Source organism: Phascolarctos cinereus, unplaced genomic scaffold (assembly GCF_003287225.1).
Source record: "Phascolarctos cinereus isolate Bilbo 61053 unplaced genomic scaffold, phaCin_HiC Scaffold_726;HRSCAF=1367, whole genome shotgun sequence".
NCBI classification, from domain to species: domain Eukaryota; kingdom Metazoa; phylum Chordata; class Mammalia; order Diprotodontia; family Phascolarctidae; genus Phascolarctos; species Phascolarctos cinereus.
The window spans coordinates 182817107-182842764 of record NW_027556098.1 but is presented as its reverse complement, the minus strand read 5'-3'; the positions used below and the strand labels follow the sequence as shown (position 1 = coordinate 182842764).

General features: G+C 35.9%; 1 protein-coding gene across 1 annotated transcript in view; it reads right to left on the bottom strand.

Moving 5' to 3' along the window:
- The window catches only part of SATB2 (SATB homeobox 2), a 225818-nt gene that overhangs the window by 128112 nt on the left and 72048 nt on the right, over window positions 1-25658 (bottom strand). The window contains exons 4-5 of the mRNA XM_020993640.2: window positions 10468-10594; window positions 8788-8911 (exon numbers count right to left, since the gene is read on the bottom strand). Of these exons, the coding sequence (XP_020849299.1) occupies window positions 8788-8911; window positions 10468-10594 (251 nt within the window). The remainder of the gene's footprint in view (window positions 1-8787; window positions 8912-10467; window positions 10595-25658) is intronic.

Genomic DNA, 25658 nt, shown 5'->3' with positions numbered 1-25658 from the left:
GTAACCGAGGAGGGACAAACTGGCCTAGGTCAGAAATGGAGATCAAAATTCTCATACCAATCAATAGTAGGATAGAGTCCATGAATGGCCTCTGTACTTTCAACATAAGCAAGATTGGCAGATCCAGTTTCAAAGAAAAAATTAGGTCTATGTGTGTATGTAATATATATGTAAACTACATAGACATATAATTATAATTAATATATGCATATAACTATATTACATACATACATACGCATGCACACACACAAAGGGGAGGGATCTACCAAAGATAATATAGCCACCCTACAAAACATTTACAGTGATGACTGTAGCAAATGATGACTCTACCATTAATAATTAATGAAATAAATTTTCATATGTAAATAGAACTTTCCTCTAATGACCTCAAATTACTTTACAAATTAGTTTATTCAGGGGCAGCTAGGTGGCCACAGTGGATAGAGCACCAACCCTGGAGTCAGGAGGACCTGAGTTCAAATTCAGCACTCATTAGCTATATGACCTTGGGCAAGTCACTTAACCCCACTGCTTAGCAAAATACAAAACAAATAAACAAACAAAAAAACAAATTAGTTTATTCAATGAATATTTACTGACTGACAGGATGTATAGCCCTTTTGACAGTGAGGGGTGATATCTCTTTTAAAAGTGAGTACACAAACAGAAAATGAAGCATCCTGTCCAAAGTCAAATAGAATTACCAGGCATCTATCGTATGTACTAGGCTAGGTGTAAGGAACTTGCTGTCTCTAAGCCACATGTGGCCCTCTAGGTCCTCAAGTGCATCCCTTTAACTAAATCCAAACTTCACAAGACAAATTCCCTTAATAACAGGATTTGTTCTGTATATCTCAGACTCAGTCAAAAGGCTGCACCCAAGGACCTAGAAATCTACATGTGGCCTCAAGGCCGCAGGTTCCCCACCCCTGCTCTAGGTCACATTATTTTGGATGTTTCTGAAGGTTAAGATGGAAGTATTCATTAAGTAAGGGAGGTGTTACTAACTTCATCAGAAACAGCAGTTTCTACAGCCAACAGTGTAGTAGCTTCATTGAAAGTTAGAGATTAGATGGCACACATAACAATGTAAAATTATAACCCCAGATTACCTGTAGACAAATCATAATAAGGAAGTTTAGAATTAGATTAAATTATGTGACCTAACGACAATTTTCAAAGTTTATAGGAACAGCCAAAATGAAAAACTAAAGTTACAATTGTTTGTATGACATATTTGGAAAGAAGAATTCTTACCAATAAAGAAATAAAGAAAATAATCAGATTACCTTCCCCCAACAACCTCCCAAACTTTAGCTTGAAAGCTATTATTGGTTTGAATAGCAACTTTATGCTAAGGGCATCTAAATATGGAAGTACATAATATAGCTAGGGTTTTTGTTTGTTTGTTTGAAATAATAATTTTAGAGCAAAGTAAATTATTTTATTTCCCATTAGTAGTAATGTGAATTTCCATCTAGGCAAGTAAAGGCACTCCTGGGCTAACAAGTTGGTCATCACTGGCAGGAAAAAATAGGTACAGAATGCTCCCCTTTTATACCTCTGTATGTGGAGAATTTGATACATATACATACAATATAAACCAAAATTTATTCTGCTGTTTGGTTCAGAGGAGACTGCTTCCTAATTTGTTGCCGATAGGAAAGGGAGCATGGGGGGCAAGGGACTGAGATGGTATTTCATGTTTGGTAACATTTTTAAAAATTGATTTGGATAAATTATGATTTTGCAGCAAATTCATACAATGCCAATAAGTAGCCTTCACCTGTCTTTTTTACCTCAACATGTATGTATCATAAAAGTGGAATTCTAAATTTTTTAAATTTGAATCCAAGAAATTAGAAGTTTGAAGTTGTTAACAGTCTCAGTCCCTGTGTCTTTATTAGCAGTTTGATAACCTAGGAAAGAACTGTCTGTAGAGAAGGTAGGCCTGTGCAACCTGCAGCCCATGACTGCTTACCCGTCCTCGGGCACACCAAAGGATTTCAGGCTTCTCATGAAAAATGTAGATGATGTTTGCCTTTACATTTTTCAAAGGCTGCTTGAAATCCTTTGGCATGCCCTGGCAGGCTGTAAGCAGTCAGTGGGCCACAAGTTGTGCAGACCTGCTTCAGAATGATGTGTTCTTCAGGATGAGGTAGGGGTATTGAGGAACAAAATGCAATATTCTCATGTGGTAAAACAGATTTTAAATATCACAGGTAACTGGCTAATAAAAGGATAACTGAACTCAGCTACACATGTGAACTTAGGTGTTCCATACAACATATAGTTTTAGACTGTCCATGGGACACAAAATGGGGGAGGGGTGGTGGTGGCAATGTGGTCTCAGTCCAGAGTGAGGAGCAATTAGTTCAAATCCTGGCTCTGGTACCAGAGTTCAGTCTTGAGTAGGTCATTTTTGTTCTCGAGTATGTCATTTTTGTTCTCAGGGACCCAGGTTCCTCTTTGATAAAGTGGGTGGGTAGCTTAAAGTTCCTTTTAGTTCTATATCCAGTGAGAAAAATTAGTTAAAAATAAAAACATTTAGGCAATCATCTTCTTTGCCTAAAGAAGGATATTTATCTGATTTGCTTTCCATTGACTTGATTAGTAGTTTGACTTTAATGACCAAGCTAATGGATCTATTTTGGTTTCACACAGGCCAGATTTAAGTGTTTTTGGTGATACCTGCTAGGTTTTATATTGAATGGGATAAAAGAAATAATTATCCTAAGACTTACTGTTGAAGAGGAACACAAAAGGTAAAGCTTTTCCCTCCTCATGATAGCTTTTCCTCTCTTACACTTACTGGCCAACAGTTCATCATACCAGAAATCTGGAAAGAACTTTGCAATGTCTGAAACTTTAATATATTGTGATATAAAACCCCATCAGTTCCAGGCTAAAGAACTGATTTCTTCAAATATTGTTTTCCGGATCAAAGAAGGGATGAGTAAGTGGTGTATGCATTTGGGTAGGAGCCACAGACAAGCAGAGTTCATTCTTTTAAGACTAAACCAGATAGGAATCCATTTTCTAGAAAAGTCCCTGTAATGTATTATAGGTTAACACTGAATTATCACACAGATCAACTTCTAGTAGGCAGAGCTGCCCCTAGAAAATCAAGGAGACTGCCCTATACCCTGAGCTTTATGGGACCCTATGATAATTTAGGGACTAGAAAAAAGGCAGGTACACAAGTAACTAGCACACAGAGAATGAAGTTGTTGCCAGCTGGTGCTTTAAAAATTATTGAGGCTCATATATATATTTATATATATATTTATATATATATTTTATATTTATATATATATATATTTATAATATATTTATATATTTATATATATTTATATATATATATTTATATTTATATATATATTTATATACACATAAAAATCAATAAAGTCTAATTATGAGGCAGAACTAGACTGGTGCCCTGACTATAAACTTCCCCAATATCCTTTCTCACATGCAGACCCCATAGTTTACATGTTGTCATTTTGTTGTACCATCTTATTTTCTCCTTCAAAGGTGTTTTTACTGTTTGTCCTAGACCAACTTTACCTATATCATATTGGTGATTTTGGTTTTGATTACTGTTAATGACAATTGTATTGTGGGGCAAGGGTAGAGGAAGAATAGATATGAACCTACAGAGTATAATTAGCCCTGGAGATTGGTAGTTGTAATTCAAGTTTAACCTCAGTTGAGGGAAAATTACAAAAGCATTAAACCAAGATTATAGCACCCTTCTCTGCCTTCTCTCTATCAGTATTATGTAAATAGGAATTCCACAAACCTGAGAAAACAGATACTACAGGCCTACCTTTCATAAGCAATATTACTGCTCAAGTTCTCTAATCTTGAAAGAAACTACCTGGTGCCAATAGTTAAATTGCTCAATTTCCTATTTAGACATTAGGAAAGTACCTCCATGAAAAAGGGGGGTGAGGATGATCATTTCTGATGTGTATTAGTTTCAGTCTGATCAATTCAAGAACTGGCATAAAAAGGTGGGTTATTTAGTTGCCCCTAGTCTCTGATCCAAGTCCGTTGACAAGTTAACATGCTCAGCCTTAGAACCACTATCCTGGGGTCAAGTGGCCTTGAGTGATTGCAAACTTACTACAACAAACTGGCCCCAAACCAGACTGTGCTTCATATCCCATCCAGTCATCCACCCAGGTCATTTTACCATCAGCTGCCATCAAGCTATGTCCCTTATTGAGCAGGAACTATAATCTTTACAACCACAGAAAAATATGTCAAGTTAAACTATCAAAAAACCTTGGTTGAATACCACAGGGATAGCTATGAAAATCCATTTATAATCGCCCATTCAAGTATATCAGAAAACCAAGTCAATTAACATGGAATCATTCTTTACATAGTTAGCCAATTTGAGAAATGGCATATATTAATACAGATTTGGTACAGGTTTTTTAGGAAAGAATGTAGCAGTCACTGTTGTTTTAAACATCGATGACATATTGAAAAATTGTCCAATAAGAAGATATGGTGTGGTGCATTTAACTTATATATGAATAAATTTTAATCTTGAAATTATACTTTCTTGTTTCAGTTACAGAAGTATTAGACTTCTGATATATATATACATATGTATATATATATATATATATATATATATATGAAATTATTGTTATTATTAACATCACTACAGGCATACTTCACTTAATAGTAGTGATCTTCCAAAAACATGATTGCAGATGAAACAGTATTGCAGTAGTAGGGTATGGCACTAATATCCAGAGTCATGGCCATAAATGGAAAATATCTTCCTGGGAAGCCAAAATTTTACTATAAAGGATTTAAATTGATGTTTATAAAGCAAGGATATTATAACAGGATTGCTCTGGAGGGTGAGACTAAGACTGCTTGGATGGCTAACAAACCTAAGATGTTGTAATCATCATTAAATGTATGCCTGAGGTTTGGGAATACAAACAGCAAAATAGAGAGGATGTTGGCCAAAGGACAAGAATCACAGAATTCAACAATATACGTGGAGTGAGATGCCAATTCTTTCCTCACCAGGAATCTGCTAAACCCTATGTTGATATCTAGCTAGCAAATAGAGTGATATATACAATCAGTGGCTTTAAAAAAACAACTATAGACATGAATCTATATATACATGATCATGTGTGTACATATATGCTTATCATATCATGCATCCATCATCATGCATGCATTATACACATAATTGAACCCCCTGAGGTAGTGCCAGGCAAGACCCACATTCCCACTCCCCATCACAGGCCTGCAGCAAGAACCAGTCAAAGTCAGCCTCCCTTCCTCTTCCCCACTTCTTCCACTGCAGACTGCCCCAGACCCCACAAAGGTACTTGAAAGGCTTCAACCAACCACAGGTTATGCCAAGAGGGGTGATCACCCCATCTCACCCCAGAATCTATCCCCAATTTTCCTGGAAATCTCCTCCCTCTTATATTTTCTCTTTTTTTTTTATCAATCAGAAAAGATTTATTAAGAACTAACTGTGTGTCAGGTACCATGATGGGTACTCAGAAGATGAAACAATGAAGTGATCTCTGCCTTCAAGCAGCTTACATTCTGTTGGAGGTAGAAAATGTGAATATAAATAAACGCGTCCAAGGCAAATAAATACAAAGTAAATGGGGGGGGGGCACTGGCCACTAGGGCAATCAGGAGAGGCTTCATGTCCATCTCTCTTATAATTTCACAATGACACTTCCACCCACCCAATCCCCACTCCTGCTGGAGTGAATCCAGAATCCCCTCTACACTCCAACCATTAGGACCACCTCCCACTTCCCAATGGTAGTGAACAGCTCCCATCAGACAGACACTCCACTGGCCTAAGGATTCTGGGGCCTTGCCATTCACACTGTACCACTTGAAGGGTGAGTTCCTTAAGAGCAGCAGCTGTCTTATTTTTCTATTTCTATTCTAAGCATTTCACATAGCACTTGGCACAGAAGCCTTTAGTAAACCCTTTTTCATTCATTCTTTTAAAAAAACTGGAAGAGTGAATCAATCAAAGTGGCAATAACTTTGAACTTACAGAAGTTTAGTTAAAAATGTAAATGTTCTCATGACTTTTTTCTGTACTTTTATGCTTTACATTTAGAAGCAGTTAGGTATAACAATTAAGTTAATGCTTCTTTGCTACTCCTAATAAGGGCACAGACCTTATAAGTGAGCTATTTGTCTAACCAGTTTATTGTTTCTCTGATCCATAACAAATGAAGAGCAAATATTCAAACTGCGCTGGTTGCTCTGGATTGGCTGAAGAACAATATAGTTGGGAAGTAAAGATGTATTAGACACATTATTGAAGGTTGTGGGTCAGAGCAATTTTATGTAAGGTATGCCTGTCCTTGCTTGAGTAACCCAACCTCAGTCAAATTACCTTTTTTTTTTGGTCCCTTCCTTTGACAAAGGTTATATCTACACAAAGCTACTGATTCAAATATTTAGCCCTTTTTTTCTTATAGAGCTCAATACAGTAATAAAAGCTTTATACAACATTTATGTTTGAACAAACTGATGCATAGTTCCACCTCCTAGATTCTGAATAAGCCATGGAACTTTGAGGAGCTAAGTAGAGTGCTCAAGGTGACTAGATAGGTGATTAAATTTGTGTAATGTATTTACAAAGTTATCAATCTGCTTTTTAAAGAGCTGTCCCTGTGGTTTTACCACATGTGTCAATCAGCTCCAAGCACCAGATAATCAGATAATGAGTATAAGCTTAAATCAAGCAAGAGTCAAAACCACTTGATTGTGTTAATGTGGCAGAATCTTCTGTTTTGAATAAAAATGTGATGTTTGGTAACCATTAAATCATTGCTCTCAATGTTTTTCTCACTTCCAAAACATTGTTGGGGTCATTATGTGGACATTAGACACAGACATCCAGATTTACAATTAACAGTGACAACTGAAGTCAAGGTCTACACTAAAATTTCCATATGTTCTAAGTGTACTGCCTAAAAAAGCTGATTCATTTGTGTGCAGTTCAGGTGTTTGCCCACATTTAATTGAGGCTCTCTTTGATTTGGGAGACAGGTGAAAGGCACCTCCCTAACTTGCACAAGGAACAACATAATTTATGATGGCAATTTCCTGTGCCCATATTTAAAAAAGACATATTGAGATTTAGGGTAAGTTTGAAAATTTACCCCAAATTTATTCTTTATCTGGCCCCAATTTGTTACAATAACTTTAAATGTTTATTTTGTGTGTGATTTGATAAGCATACAAATCTGTAAAAGAGAAAAATACTAGAAATACAGGCTTTTTGACTGGTAGTTGGGTTCTTCAAGACACCCAAAGAGGCTCCATCCAGACTTTTTAGAAACAGGGAACAACTTTAAATTACGAGGGCCTTCTCATATAGCACTGTGGGGTGAGCATATTTTACCTCAAAGGATCCAGATTCTAAAATTAACTTTAGGACACACATGTAAAATATTGAGTAGACATCTATGGTATCTTTTCTGATGGATTCTTCAGAATCAAAATATTCATCTTATGATATAATCAGGTTTCTCGGGCTCCCTTCTTTTTTTCTGTTTTGGGGGAGTCATTTGGGGCTAAGTGATCAGATTTAAACTCAAGTTCTCCTGACTCCGGAACCAGTGCTCTATTCACTTCACCACCTAGCTGACCTACCCTTCAATTCTTAAGCTCAACAGTTTGTACTAACATAGCTCTAAAGCTAGAAGGCACCTCAGAGACCATATAGTCCAATACATTCATTTTACAGAAGAGTAAATTGAAGCCCAGGGAAGCAAAGCAACCTGTTTAAGGTCACACAGGTCATAAGCTTCAGAGGCAGGATTTAAAGTCAGGTCCTATGACTCCTGAGTTAAACTCCCCTATGTCATAATGCCTCCAATGGAGCTAGGTCATTGGCTAAACCAAGTTCTGAAAATACCATTAGAAAACAGAATATCAAAAATGGCTTTCTAAAAGTGCCAACATAATAAAAATACATTCCTGTTCCAACTGCACCCATCTTGAGCTGCCATAGAAAAATGTTGCCTAGAGCAAGTGCAGACTATGAAAATGAAAAAGGTTTTATTTCACTCCCTCTCCGAACAATATTAACTAACCATTCATATGTATGTATGTGTATGTGGGTTTTAAAAAAACTAGCAGAAATAGCAGGAGTTAGGTTATAAATAGTTGACTAAAAATTAAGCAGCTAGGGGGCACAGTAGATAGAATGCTAGGCCTGGATTCAAGAAGACTTGAGTTTAAATCTGACCTAAGACACTTACTAGCTGTGTACCCCTGGGCTAATTACTTAATCCTGTTTGCCTCAGTTTCTTCATAATGAGCTGCAGAAGGAAATGGCAAACCATTCCAATATCTTTGCCAAGAAAACCCCAAACGGGGTCACAAAAAGTAGGATATGACTGAAACAACTAATAGCTATTACTATATTTTCATATGGAGAAGTTATCTTCAGAAATGTAAAGTAGAAAAATCATGTCTGCCCACTGGGAAAAGGCTAAGATTTTAAAAATACATATATTTGAGAGACAAGGACTACAAATGGCTGATCCATTACTTTACCATGCCACCATTCCTAAGGGTCCTGCTTATGACCTATCAGGGCCCCATAAATAAAAGTGAAATACAAGATAGAATGTGACCAAACAGAAAATAAGATTTCATTCCAAAACCGAAAACTAGGGGCATCGAGGAAGACAGAAGGGGGAAAACCCTCATCAATTTTCTACATTGCTCAGAGCAGTAACTTTCAATACTGACCTGGGAGAGCGGGCATTCTTTGGCTAACGTGCTCTGATTCATCTCTTTGAGTAGCTCCTTTAAGGCATTGCGGACTGTGGCATGGTTCCACTGCTCTGCTGGCAGATCTTCCAACTTTGAACAACTGAAAAACACGAGGGGAAGAATAAGTGAAACAGAAATGTCTACTGCACAACGACTTGTTTTCTTAACAAAAGACCTTCATAGTCCTCTTGGACTGAGACTTTTCCTTCAAGGTGAACTGTTGTTAGGAATTGACCTTGCCGGGAATAGGAGAATGACCATATATGCCAAGAATGGGATCCAGTTCTACTTAAATGATGTAACATGTGTACGAAGCTGCTTCCTCTGGGGTTTGATGGAGACCAGTGCGGTCTGTTTAAATCAGGCCACACAAATGCCTGGGAAAAGCAGTCACTTTAGACATTAGGCAATGCAACTTTTAGGATGGGGAAGGAGGGAAAGGAGGAGGGAAAAGATATTTTAATTAATCTGGAGATGAAAAATGAGATGGCTATATGGGCCAAAACATATGGAACAGGATTTTTGTCATTTTGAATTATTGAATACAGTGTAAGAAAGTTTACAGAAATTCTTAAATCCTCACCCCCTCTAGTACAATTTGAAGACTCTAGTTACACATTCACAGGGTGTCTGTTGAGGTAAGTAGCATCAGAACATTCCTACAAAAAACGGGGTTGCTAAGCCCATGTTAATAGTCTACTTGCATATTTATTTGATGTTTGTAGTTGCAGAGCATGTGACTTATATTATCTCATCTGGGTCTTACATAAACTGTGTTTAAGAAAGTTGTTCAAATATTACTGACCTCTTTTTATAGATTAAGGAAACTGAGGCTCAGAAGTATTTGTGACTTGCCTAAGGTCCCTCTAATAATTGGCAGAGCATATACTAGTGTCCACAGCTCTTGATTTCCAACTTCAGCATTCATCCACTATACTACTTGCTTTTCATGAACCCAATTTAACCCCCCCATGCCAATGGGACAAAAAAACACAAACAAACACAAATCATTAGTAAATGGCAGGTGATGTCACTGAGGGTGATATTACCAGAAATATCTAAAAGGGAAAAGGATGGATCTACTGAAAAGATACAGCACTAAGGCAATATGGCAAAATACAGAATAAGTTTAGCTGCATAGTTGTTCAGGATGTCAGAAAAAAGGAAGTAATTGCCAATTCAAGTCAGAGAAATAGTTTTCCTCCTCTTTCCTACAGACAAAGGAAAAAGTCTCAAGCTCTCAGCCAGTCATTCTAAGCATACTGTAAAAATACAGTGTAGACCCTTCAAAATCCAAATCCTGCAAAAAGGAGAGATGTTTATTTTCCAAATACAATGTGCTAAGCATTTAATCAGGCCTGGAAGACCCATTAAATTAGAGGTTATGGAAGTTCCCTTTCAGGGCTGAAGATCTTCAATGATTGATCAAGCTTCCTCCAGGCTCCCACTGCAGTGCTTCACAAAACAAAATATAAAACAATTGGAATGTAAACTGTAAAGATGCTTGATGAAGCACCTTCTTCCCTTCATTTTCCTTTTCATTTCATCAAAAGCCCTGAAATTAATGAAGACAGGATGTGCTAATCTCTGTAGAAATGCTATGATCGACAGAGCAGCTCAGAGAATAGGAAAGGACAGATGTTCAGAGACACCCACCTTTGTAATTGGATTTTCAATGTCACAACATGATAGACGTCTTGTAGCATGTCGGCTACTGTCGCATCTGGTGCATCAGTCACATAACTGAGGGGGAGAGGATTCCACCTCCCTAGTTTGATTATTCCTGAGCAGGAAAGAAAAAGATAATAAACATTCATCTGCTATTTATTAAACCTTTTCAATGTTATGGAAGTCATACAATAGTTACCATTCAAGGACTGATTCAGAGATATTTTTATATCACAGAAAATAAGCAATTTCTTTCTTCCTGACAACTGAGCCCACCTCTACAGGAAGGTAAGGATAAAAGATGAGGTTTGCAATCACTGTTCTTAATGTTTTTTCCTGTTTGTCTAATTGATTAGAAAACTAAAAAGATATTAAAAATAAAAAGTCTTCCTGCCCTTCCCCTTCTAACTTAAGACCAACACTAAATATTCTGGACTACTGATTTCACAGACCAAAAAAAAAAAATTAAGTAAATACAAGATTTGGTTTTGAATTGAACAAGAAAAATTCCTGTGTGTGGGCTTAGCACGCAGTTACATCCTGACTGTGGTGTGATTCCCAGTGAGAATAGCATTTGGAATTGATGAAGTAGTTAGAGTTCACTTCCAGATCTGTATTTCACCAGCCAGAGGGTTTGCTTTCCTTGGCAAAAAGCAGCAGCACAATACTTGACCACAGATCAAAAAATAGCAGAGTTGCCATCGAGTTCCTTTTTATACCCAAGCTCTTTGTAGTGACAATAGCACCCTTTCTCTGCATGTTTCCTAAAGGAGACTGTAAACACATGCCAACAGAAGAAATAATATGGTGCATGGGCAAAAAAGCTGGATCTGGAGGCAGAGGCCCTGAGTGTGAAGCTTAGCTCTGCCACTGACAATCTGTGTGACCAAACATGAGCAAGTATTTCATCACCATGGACCTGTTTCCTCATTTGAAAAAATGAGAAGATTAAACTAGATGATCTCCAAGGTCTATTCTATTGTCTCTGAGGTAGATTTAATAAAATTTTTACATATTTTACACTATTCATCAAATCAGATCAAATGAAATAGCATTTGTAAAGTGTTTAGCACTGTGCCTGGTATGCAGTAGGTGCTTAATAAATGTGTGTTCCCTTCCTTGCCCCTTTCCTCCCCCCATTTAGAAACCCTCATAACAGAAACTACCTTCATGAAAGAGTCTAAAAGTTGTTTGTTTATTTTGGGGGGGTTGGTTTTAAAGGGAGAGAAGAAAATGTGAGATTATTATTGAGATGATACTGTCATGGCCAATTCATGATGGTTGGCGTTCATGTAGTACTGATGAAGTTAAAGATATAGCACTTCTTTTCTCCAGACAAGACAGCTTTTTTATTCATATGAAACACCAATCTGATGGTCACAATTTTATTAGAAACTACTTATTCTATGCTACAATTAAGTTTCATTGATAGATTAGAAATAAGCCAATTGAGTGGTTTAATATCACAAGTGATGTCATTATAAATGCAGCTCTATAAACTACTAAACCTAAGTTTTCATTATCAAAGATAGAAGGCACCTGAATACTGAAATAGATTTAATAGAACATCACATTGCATAAATATCAAGCTACTGGGCAATACTGCAATAATAGGAAATGAACTTTCTGGAAAGGATAGGGCCTGTCCAAGACTGAATAAATGAATGTGTAATGCTTGACATAATGCTTGAAAACAGGGAATAAACAGAACAAAAATATTAAAATAATGCACTGTTTCAGTATTAAGATTTAACAATCTGGTGCTGAATATGCTGCAGTATAAATAGTGCCTGGACTCAGATTCAGCAAAGTAACACAGATCTCATTCATATCACCGTATGTCTCTAGTTCTGGCTCCTTAAGACATATTTCCCTTGCCAAGAAAAGCTGTTTTTCTTGTGGGGATAGTTTTCTTAACATTCTCTCTCATGACAATGAAAAGTGCATAGCACACAACATACATCAGCCAAGAAGTGAACATCAAGAGTCCACCAGCCAGTCACACAGTGAGACATGGTTTAGTTGCTTTTATTCTTATAAGTTATCTCAAAGTCAAAAACAAGCCCCCCTAAAAAGATAACACAAAACATTTCAAAGAATACATACATACCTATTTTTAAAACCACTCCTCAGTTTTAAATGTCTTTTTTTTAAAGTTAGTATGCATCCCACAGATAGCCCATAAGATGCATTTAAATTGATCCCATTTAAAAAGCCTTTTTTTTCCCATTCAATTACAGACAGCACAAAAAGAGAATTACATCTGCAAATATGTGCTACTGACAGTATTGGAGGGAAAGGAGAAGAAAGGGAGGGATGATTACTAAGGTTATTTCAGTTACTAAGAATGAATTCCACAGTGGAAATGATCCTTTGTACTAAAAATCAGACTGCAAAGCTCTATGAGAAATAACATGCAAATTACCTTACAGGAAATTTTGACTTTTACTTAGACTGATTCCCTATCTTCTTAAGGACACTGTTTTGGCTGCACACACACACACACACAAAACTTAATGTCTTCACATAGAACACCTGCCTCAGGTTCTTTACATCTTGGAATGAAGCTGCTGACACATGTTATTTTCTCAAGCAACTTCACGTGGTATGTGCATTTCCCCCCCATAACATTTTGCACTTATCGACGTAGTGGTTAGGAGCCTTGGTTTTAGAGTAGTCTATAGGTAAAGGATCTTAGGTCAATGCAGTAATGTTGTCCAGCTTGTACTTGCTTATTTGAACAGATTTTTTTTCCCTCTGAATGTTTTTTACCTAATCTACATGTGCAAATCCTTTTTATAGAGTTATATTTTAGAATTCTCCTTCATTTCATACACTTTAATAACACATTATTTGAAATACTAATTAAGTTTTAGTCTGGGGAATTTATTACTGTTTAAAGAGAAGATGAAGTCTTTCAAAAGATGTTTACTCAAGGACTTTTTATGGGTTCATTAACTATTCCTCCTTAATTCACTCATTTACCTTTCAAGGACCTCCTGGTTTCTTTAGAAAAGTATAATAAAAGGTCCAACATCAATTATCCCCTCTGTTTCCAGCATCTTCAATCTTTCCCTCTTCACTAGTCCTTTCTCTTCTGCCTAACATGCTCAAGTTTCTGCTATTCTAAAACGTTTTAAAATTCCTTTCTACAGAACCTTCTGCACAAACTACCATTTTTTCTTTCCTAACTTTCTGCTGCCAAACCCTTAGTTTACATTCATCATTTCCACTCCTTGATCTCCACTCCCTGTTTTGTTCCCTACTGTCTAATTTCTGTGCATTCTACTTCTGAAACTACTCTCTCAAAGGTCATCACCAATGATTTCAGAGGAACCATATTCAAAAGCCTTCTCTCTCCGCCTCTACCGCATGGGATCAAAGAACCTAAGAGTGGGAAAGGAACTGAGATGAAATCTAGTCCAACCCATAACTGAATAAGCCTCAAGGCCACATGTGGACCTTTAGATCCTCAAGTGTGGCCCTTTGACTGAATACAAACTTCACAGAACAAATCCCCTTAATAAAAGGATTCTGTAAAACTTAGACTCAGTCAAAAGGCTGCACCCAAGGACCTAGAAGGACACACGTGGCTTTGAGGCTGCAGATTCCCCACCCCTTCAGTTGGCATTCCCTAAGATTCTGGCCTCCTCAACCATCTTTTCTCATTCCAAGATCACATCAATATCTACATTTCATGGATGGCCTCTATGTAGAAACTCAAAGTCAGAAAGAGGTCCTGACTTCATTCCTGAGCCCTAGTCACACATTCCCAACTTCCAAATAGATATTTCCTTCTGAATGTTTTGCCAGGTCCTCCAATTACACACTTTCAAAACTGAACTCATCCACCACCCCAAATCAAGTCAGCCTGGTGACTTCCTCATTTCTAATAAAAGTGCCATCATTCTCCTGGTTACTTTGACTAAAATATGGGAATGATCATAATCTGTGCTTATGAAGAAATACTTAAGAAGTATGACCTTTCAAATTGTTACTAGTTCACACATAAACAAAACTCCTTGATCAACTTTATTGTTTCTAACAGGAATTTATCACCATCATTAAATATTTATTAAGTTCCTATGTGCTGGGTACTATGATAGGTGGATAGGTACTGTTTGAAATCTTTGATTCCACATTACAGAGCTCAGTTTAGGAGCTGAAGTTCAACAAAATAGTTTTTAATCACCTTAATTTAGTACAACATAAATTAAAATCACATATGTTCAGACAAAAACTTTCAAAAAAATCAAGTACCCAGCCATATCTTAAATATCTGTCAGTTACATGGCTGATATTTATGTTAAAAAATAATTGTGCTTATCTGAGTGATTTTTACCCCAAGAAACTAAATATTTGACTAAATGGCTATAAGTTATTACAATCAACCTCTTACATGCAAAAATAATGATAACTGGTTCATTTTAACTGTTAGACATTAATTAGCCTTTTGGTTTTTTTATTTAATACCACTTTCTGAGGATGAATTAAAATCCACATATAATTTAACCAAAAGGTGAAAGAGCTTTTATCATCCAGTAAATATTATATATTCAATTATTTTTGAGTGTCCATAATATATTACACTGTTTTAGGGTTTGCAGGGGATAATGCATACATACATATATACATGTTATATATATTCCCTGCTCTCAAGAACTTTCCTATGCCTCTGAACTTTTAATTTATTCAGTTTTAACATTTTTCAAGGAACTTCCATATATGTATGTATGTATGTATGTATACATATACGCATATGTATACATACATATACAGAAAGAGATCGAGGGGTATATGTGTATAAGTGCCTTGAACATACATAATATGTGTGTATATGTAAAGTCTGATTTTGTCCTAAAGTCTTGAACTTTTAAAACATAATGACTCCAAGCAAGAAATAATAATCTAAAAAGAGGTCTGACCAATTGCTTTCATGCATTCATTCAATACAGTTTTGAAAGTCACTATGATTAATATCAACAAATTCAGTCTTTGCCCTCAAGGAACATGCCCTATAGTAAAGTAGTTGATCTGTGCTAACCACATAGCCTAGACACTAATAAAATATTGTCCCTGCAGGAGAACTCAGATTATTTACTCCAACACCTCTCATTTTCAGATAAGGAAACTGATGCCCAGAGAAGTAAAGACATTTGCCTAAAGTCACATAAATCAGAAGCAGAGTTGACATTTGGGATTTCTAACTCCTAGCCTAGTGCTCTTTTTACTACACTATACACACATCTGTGTGTTTATATATACTGTTTGCTTTGATAAATAATAAACCTAACTACTACAAATTATTAAACTTGAGCTTTTGCTTTCAGGAACTGACTTAAAACCGTGGATAATGTTGAACTTTCTGCTTGATAGAACTGATCTTACTGAAGCTCTGCAGCATGCTGGGGGGAAAGCAGCCTATTTTAAGTTGAATTTAAATTGTTTTCAATAGCTATAGAGAGCAAGATTAACCGTGAGCTACAAGTGCCAAAGCCAGTGACAAAGGAACCTGAAAACTTGATCAGACAAAGTTCCTACAGGATCACAGATAACAAACAGTTCTAGATTTGGAAGAAGCTTTGGATTTTAGTCTAGTACTTTACAGTTGAGGAGACTGACCTGACCAAGCTCACACAGGTAGTAAGTATGAGAGGCAGAATTGGAATGCAGGTCCTCTAAATCAAGAGCCAATGCTCAATAAAGTGCAGACAGGTCTCTAACCTGCATTAAAAATGTTTTTTAATTTAAATTCTTGTAATTCTACAACTGTTCATTCTTTCTTTTGTAGCTGGACAACCATGATGATCTTCAAATTAGGGTAGTGCATGCACAGTACCTATTCCATTCACTTGGATCCTCAACTTGACTGGCATAGAAAATGGGAGAGCAGTGTTTGAGTTTTACACAAGAGATTTTGCATTTTTCTCTTCAAATCAATGGGGAAACTATCTTGCCTTTCTATGCTGCATTTACTCTTCTCTTCAAAGAATTTTCCTATATCACATATTTAAAGTGATCCTCATGACCCTTAGATATGTAATCATTACTCTTTTAATATATGGGAAAACTGAGGCACCAAGAGATTAGTAGAATTGGAATTTTAGAGCTGAAAGGGGCGTTGGGGAGCTTCAAGTTCCATCTTCTCACTTTTTAACCATTCACCCTAGGAACTTTCTTCTGTCACCCACGATACAAAGATAAGAAACATCCTCTTTGTTAATAAAGCATGGACCGATTAGGCTAAAAAAAGAGTTTTATAAATGGATTGACTAGCAGAAAAGTGGCACAGGCAGAAAGGCTCTTGATAAAGGAAGTCTATCGTGTATCTCAAAACAAAACTCACAGGCCTATTTTTCAAGTTAAGGATATAGAGATCAGCAAAGGTAGTTATTAGCAGCATTTCTTGTTACTGTGTAAAAATGTCATTTTACAAATAATTTCCCTTTAATCCAGGTGCATTTTAACACTGATTTTGATAGCACAATGAAAACTTAGCCCAGGGAAATGAAACAATAGCATTAATATCCAAAAGCTTGTGTTTATATATTTCATAACTCCCTGGTAAAGATCTCTACAAATGCTTGTCAATAAAAACTCCGGTCTCAGAATAACTAAGCCTTGGGACTCCCAGTTCACTGCATTATTTCCACAATACACCAACTGCTGATGAGGCCCCTTGTAAGAAGGGTAGACCCTTGTGACACTGATTGCATCTGTTTATCCTCTTCAGAGTGGTCTTGTCCCTATGCTGGAGCACATAATTTTCTGTTGTTCAGCTGTGCTTTGTTAAAGAAATTAAAAACTGTCTGTCCTATATAATAAGAACATAGAATTATTTATCCATAAATCAGTTCACAGGAAATCACTACCCAGCAGTATATAATAACTCAGCCTGTGTTTCTAACCTGTGGCCTGACTGTAGTATATCATCAAACCATAGAAGCATAAAGGCATAATTTGTAGTTATTATTGTTAAACCAGTGTTGGGAATGACTTTTCAAGGAAGAAAGAGAAAGTAGTAACAATGAATGTGTTTCTGAGTGCACATATTTTCCATTTTAATACTACTTATTATAATTAACCAAATTCTTCAATACACTCTAGGTTAATTCTCAGGGCTCAATATATTTTAAGTGGCTTATATTGGTATGGAGGTGGATGGAAAATGAAATAACACTCTTCAGTGTTTTATATGATACAAGGAACTTTACGAATCCTAATGAATAAAACCCACATCGTTTTCAGGGAAGCTGCTCATTGACATATTGGCAAGTTAGTAACAATTCTCCTAATCCTATGTTATAATAATACCCTCCTAAAAAAAAACCAACCACCAAACTCTATACCATAATAAATAATTCAGAGAAAGGCAAGAATAAATTATGATATTTTATTGTGATGTAAACATTATCTAAAATCAACAAATACACCCACACCTTCTGAATGAATAATATCCTGTCCCAGTAGACAACTGTACATGTACCATGTGAGGAATTATTCACAAAGGGAAGCCAAACAGTTTAAAGGCAATGTTAGATGTTTGAGGACTTTTCTGTCCCTGTATATAATAAAGGAACTTTTTGTGTTGATAAGAGCACTTATTTTTATTCCTTTATAACCCAGACCTCTCTTACTGCAAGGGAAATGACCACCTGAAAGGTCACGAAGGTCATGAAGCTGAACAGCAAATTTTAAACCTGTCAGGATAAAAAAATAGTGATGACATGGAGCTGCACAATCAAGCTTTCATGTTTTTTTCAGAGTTGACTGCTTCTTGACTGAATCTAAAGTCTTCTAATTGATATATATATATATATATATATACACATACATATGTAATTAGATATACACATGTATGTGTATGTATATTACGCATATATGTATAAGTATATATACATTTACATACAACGTATGTATATGTGTATATGTGTGTGTGTATATACATACACACACATATATACAGTACCATTTTGGTGCCTGTAACTCTATACATGGCTTTTACATCTTACCATGTAAAGATTTTGTCTCATGTAATAGATGCTGCTTCACATTTGGGAAACGTTATGTTATAACCCAGACTTTTATTAGATTATTTAATATAAGCACTAAGTAACAAGGCTAAATTAATAAAGACTCTGGAAAAAAAAGAACAGAATTTCCCAAATTAAATAAAACTTTCTGAAGTTGGTATTTCAGAAACCTTTATTTAATTTTCAAAATTCCAATTCTTTTGAAAAACAGCCAAAATATTGGTCAGGATATGGAAAAAACATGGCTGATGTTCACTTATTTATTTCATAAGATTGTTGTTTAAAATGAAATATAACAAATGAAGACTATAGCCTTGCACAAAATTACTTAAGTTCTATTCTTTCCAAAATTTTATTCATCAACCTACTACCATAGGGTAAAAAATATTTCATCTAGCACATATTTTCATATTCTACGTCCCAAAATGCACAGAATACCTGACACAAGCTTTGCTAATGGACTAATTTTTGGAAGGGAAAGGATAAAGATGATTTAGTTTTCCCTTCATATTGAAAAATATATTGATACAAAGGATTTTCCTTCCATTATTTTGCACGGAAAACATTAAACTAAAAGTAATCAGAATTATAGCAAAAAGTTTACTAACAAACATGCTACACTGCATTTTAGCAGATGCCCTTCATAACTCAAATTATGCCAGTGTTCTCGGAGGCTAAGAACTATCAATGGGAATTTTAAAATACAGTTGCTTTTCATTTCTTCATGGCAATTACACGTAGTGGCTGAAACTTTCCAACAGTATTTTCTTTAGGAGCTCAGTGTTCAGAGGACACATGATCACTGTATTCACCACAATTGTGAATTCCATCTACTACACAGATTGTGAAATTTATATATTGTAGTCCTCCTCTTGGTATATTCTACTTCTATAAGGTAGGGTGACAGGCTATGCTACAATAGCATGCTGAGTGTTAAAGAAACTGCTGCTATTGGACATGAAGGCAAAAAGTATACTTAATTTGCATTTTATATTTTTTTTCATTTTTCAACTCAACTGATGTCACAGTGATTTTTTGAGAAGCTGTAATACTGAGAAGCAAAATGTGATAATAACAATTACAAAATGCCAATGCTTTTCTTTTGGTGATTGTGAACAAAAGGGGCCCTTAAAAAATATCCTGGGAAAAAGGAAAAAAACTTGAACACCTGGCAGCTCCTTTACTGTCTAGGTTCTAATGTATTTAAGCTGATACTGTGTTTCACATTTTCCTATCCTATTTTCTCATTTCTTTTGTGGGGATACTCAATAAGTGAAATGAATAAAGAACCCTAAAAATGTCAAACCTTTCAGAATGTACAGCAGATAAGCTTCTCCTGTAGGTTGAAGGGATAAGCAATCACTTGCTTAGATTTTAACATGATGCTGATCATTTTCCCCAAGTTTTTGGTTACAAGTGACTGGCCTAGAAGACTTCTTAAGACCACTTCCAGCTCTATGACCACAAGAAAAATGTCACTCCTTAGGGGTCAATATTTACCAAGTTCCCAAATGCTACATACTTCCAGTGTACTCCCTTTGCTTCCTCTATCTCTTTCTCTATCAAATGTGGGTCTTGAATATGAAGCATTTTTTCTTTATTTTATATTCAAAAAAGATACTGCATGAAACTGTAAAACTCATCTCTCTCGTATTATATAAGCTATAAAGGAACAAGATGAAAAGGCCCTGTCGACCTTGAACTCCATGAGAGCAAAGATCATGCCCAGCTTAATTATCTATCTTTTTTCCATCTAGCACAGTGTTCTTCTCTGTATAAGAACCTAGTGTGTGGTATCTTTTGAACTAAACAAATGAATGGCTTAAGCAGGTCTAATTTTAAAGACACTAAACCTTTCTCTGAATTGATTAAAAATGCAACATGCTAGAAAACTTCCATGTCCTAGTGGTTTGCCCCGGTTTGTCTCCAGAGACACACAGCCTACCTTCCAGGAGAAACCTCTGATAAATTAACTAGCAACACAGAGATTTTTGAGGCATAACTGGCTATGTAGTTGCCACAAAGATGAAAAATAAAGCCAGGTCATCTGCTGAGACCTGCCCTAGTCTTATGATGTCTATTTCTAACATCTGGAGATGATCTGGAAGGCTCCAAAGCTGAAAAATTATGTCCCCCTACATCTGCATGATATGAAGTAGAAGATGAAGAGGCTAAGAACATCACAGAGCCAGTGTTTGGGCTCTGTGATAATTTGCCACACAGTTGTTTCCTTGAGAGAAGTTTCCCTTGAAAAGTTCCCTGATGTTATGATTCAAAGTAAGCAGAAAGAATAAGGAAGTTGTGCATGTTTAAGTCTGAGATGTTTATTTTCCAGGAGTAGAGGGTAGAGGTGTAAATTATTTTAAGTCCATAATTGAAGTGGCATGAAAAAGATTTAACCTGGGTTAAAAGATAGGTAAAAATTATGAATGACAGTGTTTTATGGGTCAGTAAACTTTCAAAACTATTTACCATCTGTTTTAGACTATAAGCTACTAGAGAGCAGGGGTCATGTCTTGTTAATTTGATTTATACAATCCCAGCACAGCACCATGAGCCTGTGGTGGCTACCTAAAAAAAAAAAAAGGTGATTATGACTGTGACATCCATTCATGATTAGCAAAATTTTCTCAGGGTAAAGGAGGTGAAAATAAAGTTGAAAATAAAATAAAATCAACAAAAAGTGAAAAGCCACTTTTCTTTAGGCTAGAGAAAAGCATAAGTCCCATTCATTGACCACTATGTTACTTCAATATATCTGCTGAAACAATTATATCACTTAAATGTGGAATGGCTTAAAAAAAATCCACAAAAATATGTACCTCATCTTCAAGGAATTGGTTATCCTTATTTAAAAAAAAATGTCACGCCTTCAAAAATGAGAGAAATAATGTCAATATTCATTTGGTGTATTGATTTTTTTTTCTTTCATTCAGTTACATTTTTTTCAAAAATAGTATGCAGCCAGCTTTTGTTACCTGAGGTAATTTCATTTTTAAGCTTTTAAAAAATAGTAAACAATTTCTAAATTTGGAGGAGTTGATGATGTGTCAGTTAACTAAGCAAAGCAACATGCAATGGAATACCAAGCAAGCAAAAAAATGCAATGAATGCTACTCAAATCAGGGTTGTTGTTGTCGTTGCTTTTTTTTTTAATGTAACATTCTGCTGAACAACAATGCTAGCTAAAAGGACAAAAGTTGCTTCCTGTAGACCCTTGGTCATTTAAGCCATGTTCAACTTTTTGTGACTCCATTTGAGGTTTTCCTGGCAAAGATACTGCAGTGGTTTGCCATTTCCTTCTCCAGTTCATTTTATAGATGAGGAAATTGAGGCCAACAGGGATAAGTGACTTGCCCAGGGTCACATATCTAGCTAGTAAACGTCTGAGGCCAGATTTGCACTCAGGAAAATGAGTCTTCCTCCCTCCAGGCCTGGCATTCTGTTCACTGTGCCACCTAGCTACCCTGTCAGGCTTAGCAGACTAAATTTATGTGAATGAATACAAGATTGGAGTTCGTTACTGTCTTAGCTAATTATAACCTAAGTAACACATTTGTTTTGAAGAGACTTTTATGCTTAAGAAAAAAAAAAGTCATACAACCTTTAGGTCAGATTGCCTATGACCAGATCAATTTTCTGCTTCTATAGCATCAAGGTAACGAAATTAATTATGCAGCTATAACTATGAATCTAATAAATGGATACATCCTCTGTAGAAGTGTCTTTCATCTAGCTATATATGTGGGACAAAATGGAAAAGAACAAGGCTTACAAAAAGGAACTAACTTTTTTTTATCTTCCATATTTAATTTCACCAAGATGAATGAACATTGGTTTATTCAAGCAAAAACAAAACGTTCCTTTTATTAGAAATCCAGTGATTTTCTCCCCTCGATTATACATTTGAGAAGGCTTAGGTTGGAAAACAATGCAAACGGTTTCTAAGATCCCTTCCAGCTTTAAATCTATTATCCAAATTATGCATTCAGTCAGTGAATGTGGTCTACCACAACATTTTAGTCCTAGACAATTCACAAGGAAGCAACAATTCACAATTATTACAATAAATAGAAGTCGTACATTGATACCTCTTCCTCCCCCTTTAGGTTTACATTTTCTCAGAGCTTAAAAAAAAAAAAGCAGGAGGGGGAATCAGTGGTGTCACAAGATTTCATATTCTGATCCCTGAGAGATAGGGGCAGGAGCCTTTTTCCAACTCTGTCTCCTAAAGGAATCTGGTACCTTATGTCTTTATCTTTAACCCCTAGAGTCTTGATTTAATTCCAAAATAAAACTAACACCATGAATGATGTTTCATTGCAAATCCCATATAAAACAGCTGTCATTTTTTCCCCATAGGTCTTCTAAAAGGAAAAGAAAGAAACAGAGATTGTACATATGTTCAGGTATACAAGCCTAAAGAATCAAATTTTGCAAAAGTTTCTGCCACAGGTCTTTCCATTTCAAATGTTCTTTAAAAGAAACAAACACTATGCACACATTTTACCAAATTATTGGTAGAGACATAAAAATATTCACTTGTAAAAAAAGATTAAGGGCAGGGGCTATTTAAATTTAATCTCTGTAATATTACTTGACACATGGGAAGTGCTTAATAAATTCTGAATGAATTGAATTGCCTATATTTATGTTAAATCTTATAAAATGATGGAAAAAACACATTAAGTAAGAGAGGTTTGTATGTCTTCCTCTTCATCCTCAGTTGTATCTATCTCAGTATTGTTTTATTGTTGTGATAGTTTTACAACCAGCCAATCAAATATGCACTATGACAAAACAGCTAGGTGACCCTCCCTTTCTCCCTGCCCCCAATAATATATAAGATTAAGATGCACTGGCGAAATTGGTAACAGAACAAAAGCATTTCCAATTCCTGATTAAGCAAAACTTTCTAATATACTATATAATCTACATCAGTTAAGAGACCAGAGAACACTCACAAATTTGTCATACCTTTCAAAGGTGGTTGTATTTCAAGCCAGCACAAATAATTAGTGTAAAACATGATCATTTTCTAGACACATCCTTCCGCCAGTGAAAATTATCTAACTTTTAAAAATGTCATCATCACATCATTTTTAATGTTTATTATTTCGCCAAATTCTATTTAAAATTGGGCAGCAAAAGGCTGTGGGTACATAACCTCTCAAATAACTTTTTATATGAATTCTTCAAGAAACCAAACACATTTCTACTGTATCATTTTACTTTTTCTTGAAGGGGGTATAAGAGGGAATGATATACTCCCAGAACAGGAAGGGTCCTCAGAAATGATCTAGTGCAATTTCTGTGCAGGGCAGAAATCCCATCTACATAGTTCCCAATAATGGTCATCCATTCCCTGCTTAAAGACATCCAGTACAGAAACCCTACCTCCCAAGGCAAACCATTATGCTTTTGGAAAGTTCTATTTCCTAGGAAGTTTTTCCTCATATGGAGCTGAAATCTGCTTCTCTGAGACTTTCACAGCCATAGTGCTTCCTTTTGCCATTTCAGTCCAAGCAAAGCAAGTGGAATCCTTCTTCTGGGTATCACAAAGATATTAAAACATCTGAAGTCAGCTAGTGTTCCCAAGTTTTCTCTTCTTCAAGTCTAAATCCCTGTTTGCTACAACTGTTCATTACATAACATGTTTTTGAGTCCCCCTTCACCACCTTGGTCACTCTCCAACTTATCTACCCTTTACTAAAATGCGGCTCCCAGAACTAAACATAATACTCAAGATATAGTCTGACGAAGGTAAAGTACTACAGGCCTAAAACTTCTTCATCCTGGGCACTATGATTCTAGCTGATCGAGCCTAAGATCATATTAGCATTTGGGGTTGCCATATCACACTGCTAAGTCATATGGAGCTTGTATGCCCAGGTTTTTATTTTTCATTTGAACTATTATTCAGCATGAACAGTTGTCTAGTTATAATCTCTAGGTCTTTTATTTATGCAATAAAATATTTGAAAACAGCTGACAAATTCTTTAGGATTTACAAGGCATTTCATATGCACTGCCTTAAAATAACTCTAGTTAGATGCAGTTACTACACAGATACCATGATACCCATTTTTTAGATGGAGACACTGAGGCACAGAATAATTGTGGCTTGCCTGTGGTCACACAGTTATTATTAAATGTCATGGAGAAGCCTCAGGTCTCTCCTGATTGAAGGTCCAAAACATTTTATACTATACCGTATTGCTTTCAATTTGAACTCGAGTATAAGACTTTACATTTATCCCTATTAAATTTTACTTTATTAAATTTAGTCCAGTATGCATTAATCACTTAATGTGGTATGCAGTAGTTTGCTAGGTACTGAGGTAGTTGAGATAAGGCAATCTCTGTCCTCATGGGAGTTTAACTCCAATAGGGAGATATGAGAGATACAAAAGAACTCTAATAAAGTATTTAAGAAGGTATGTAAGGTCCAACAGAGAGGAGAGTTCATTACTGATTGAGGTGATCAAGAAAGTCTTCCTGGAGGAGGTGTCATTTTTAGTTGGACTTAGGTAGGAATTTAAAACGCAGAGAAGTAGATAGAGGGCATGTTTAGGTAAAGACAAAAGCATGGGGGAAAAAAAATCACATAGTTGGGAAAGCAGAAGGAAGACCATGAATACTTCAGATCAGCGGGGAAAAAAAGGGAACAATGTGAAAAAAAAATTAAAAGGTAGAGCAGCACCAAATTATGGAGAACACTGAAAACAAGGCTAAGGATTCTGAACTTTCCTCAAAAAGAAATCAAGAGATGAGTGACATGACCAAGTCAACACACAGGGATGACTAATCCACAAGTGGTATGAAAGTTGGTAGGAGAAATGGGGAGAAGGAAAAGTAGAAGCTGGAAAATCTCTTCAGACCTCAATTCTGACATCCAAAATATCTGCTACCCTTACCAGCTTATCACAAATTTGATAAGCATGCCTTTTTCTAAATCAGGGACAAAAATTCCAAACAGAAATGAGCCATAGTGAAATCTAAATCCCCCAAACAGGACACTCCACTAGAAGCCTCCCTTCAGGTTGATTCATGTTAATTAATCCTAACTCTTTTGGTGTGGTCATTGTACGGTTCTAAAAACACTATTAATGATTTGGCCTACTCTTTTTATCTTTTGCAGGATAC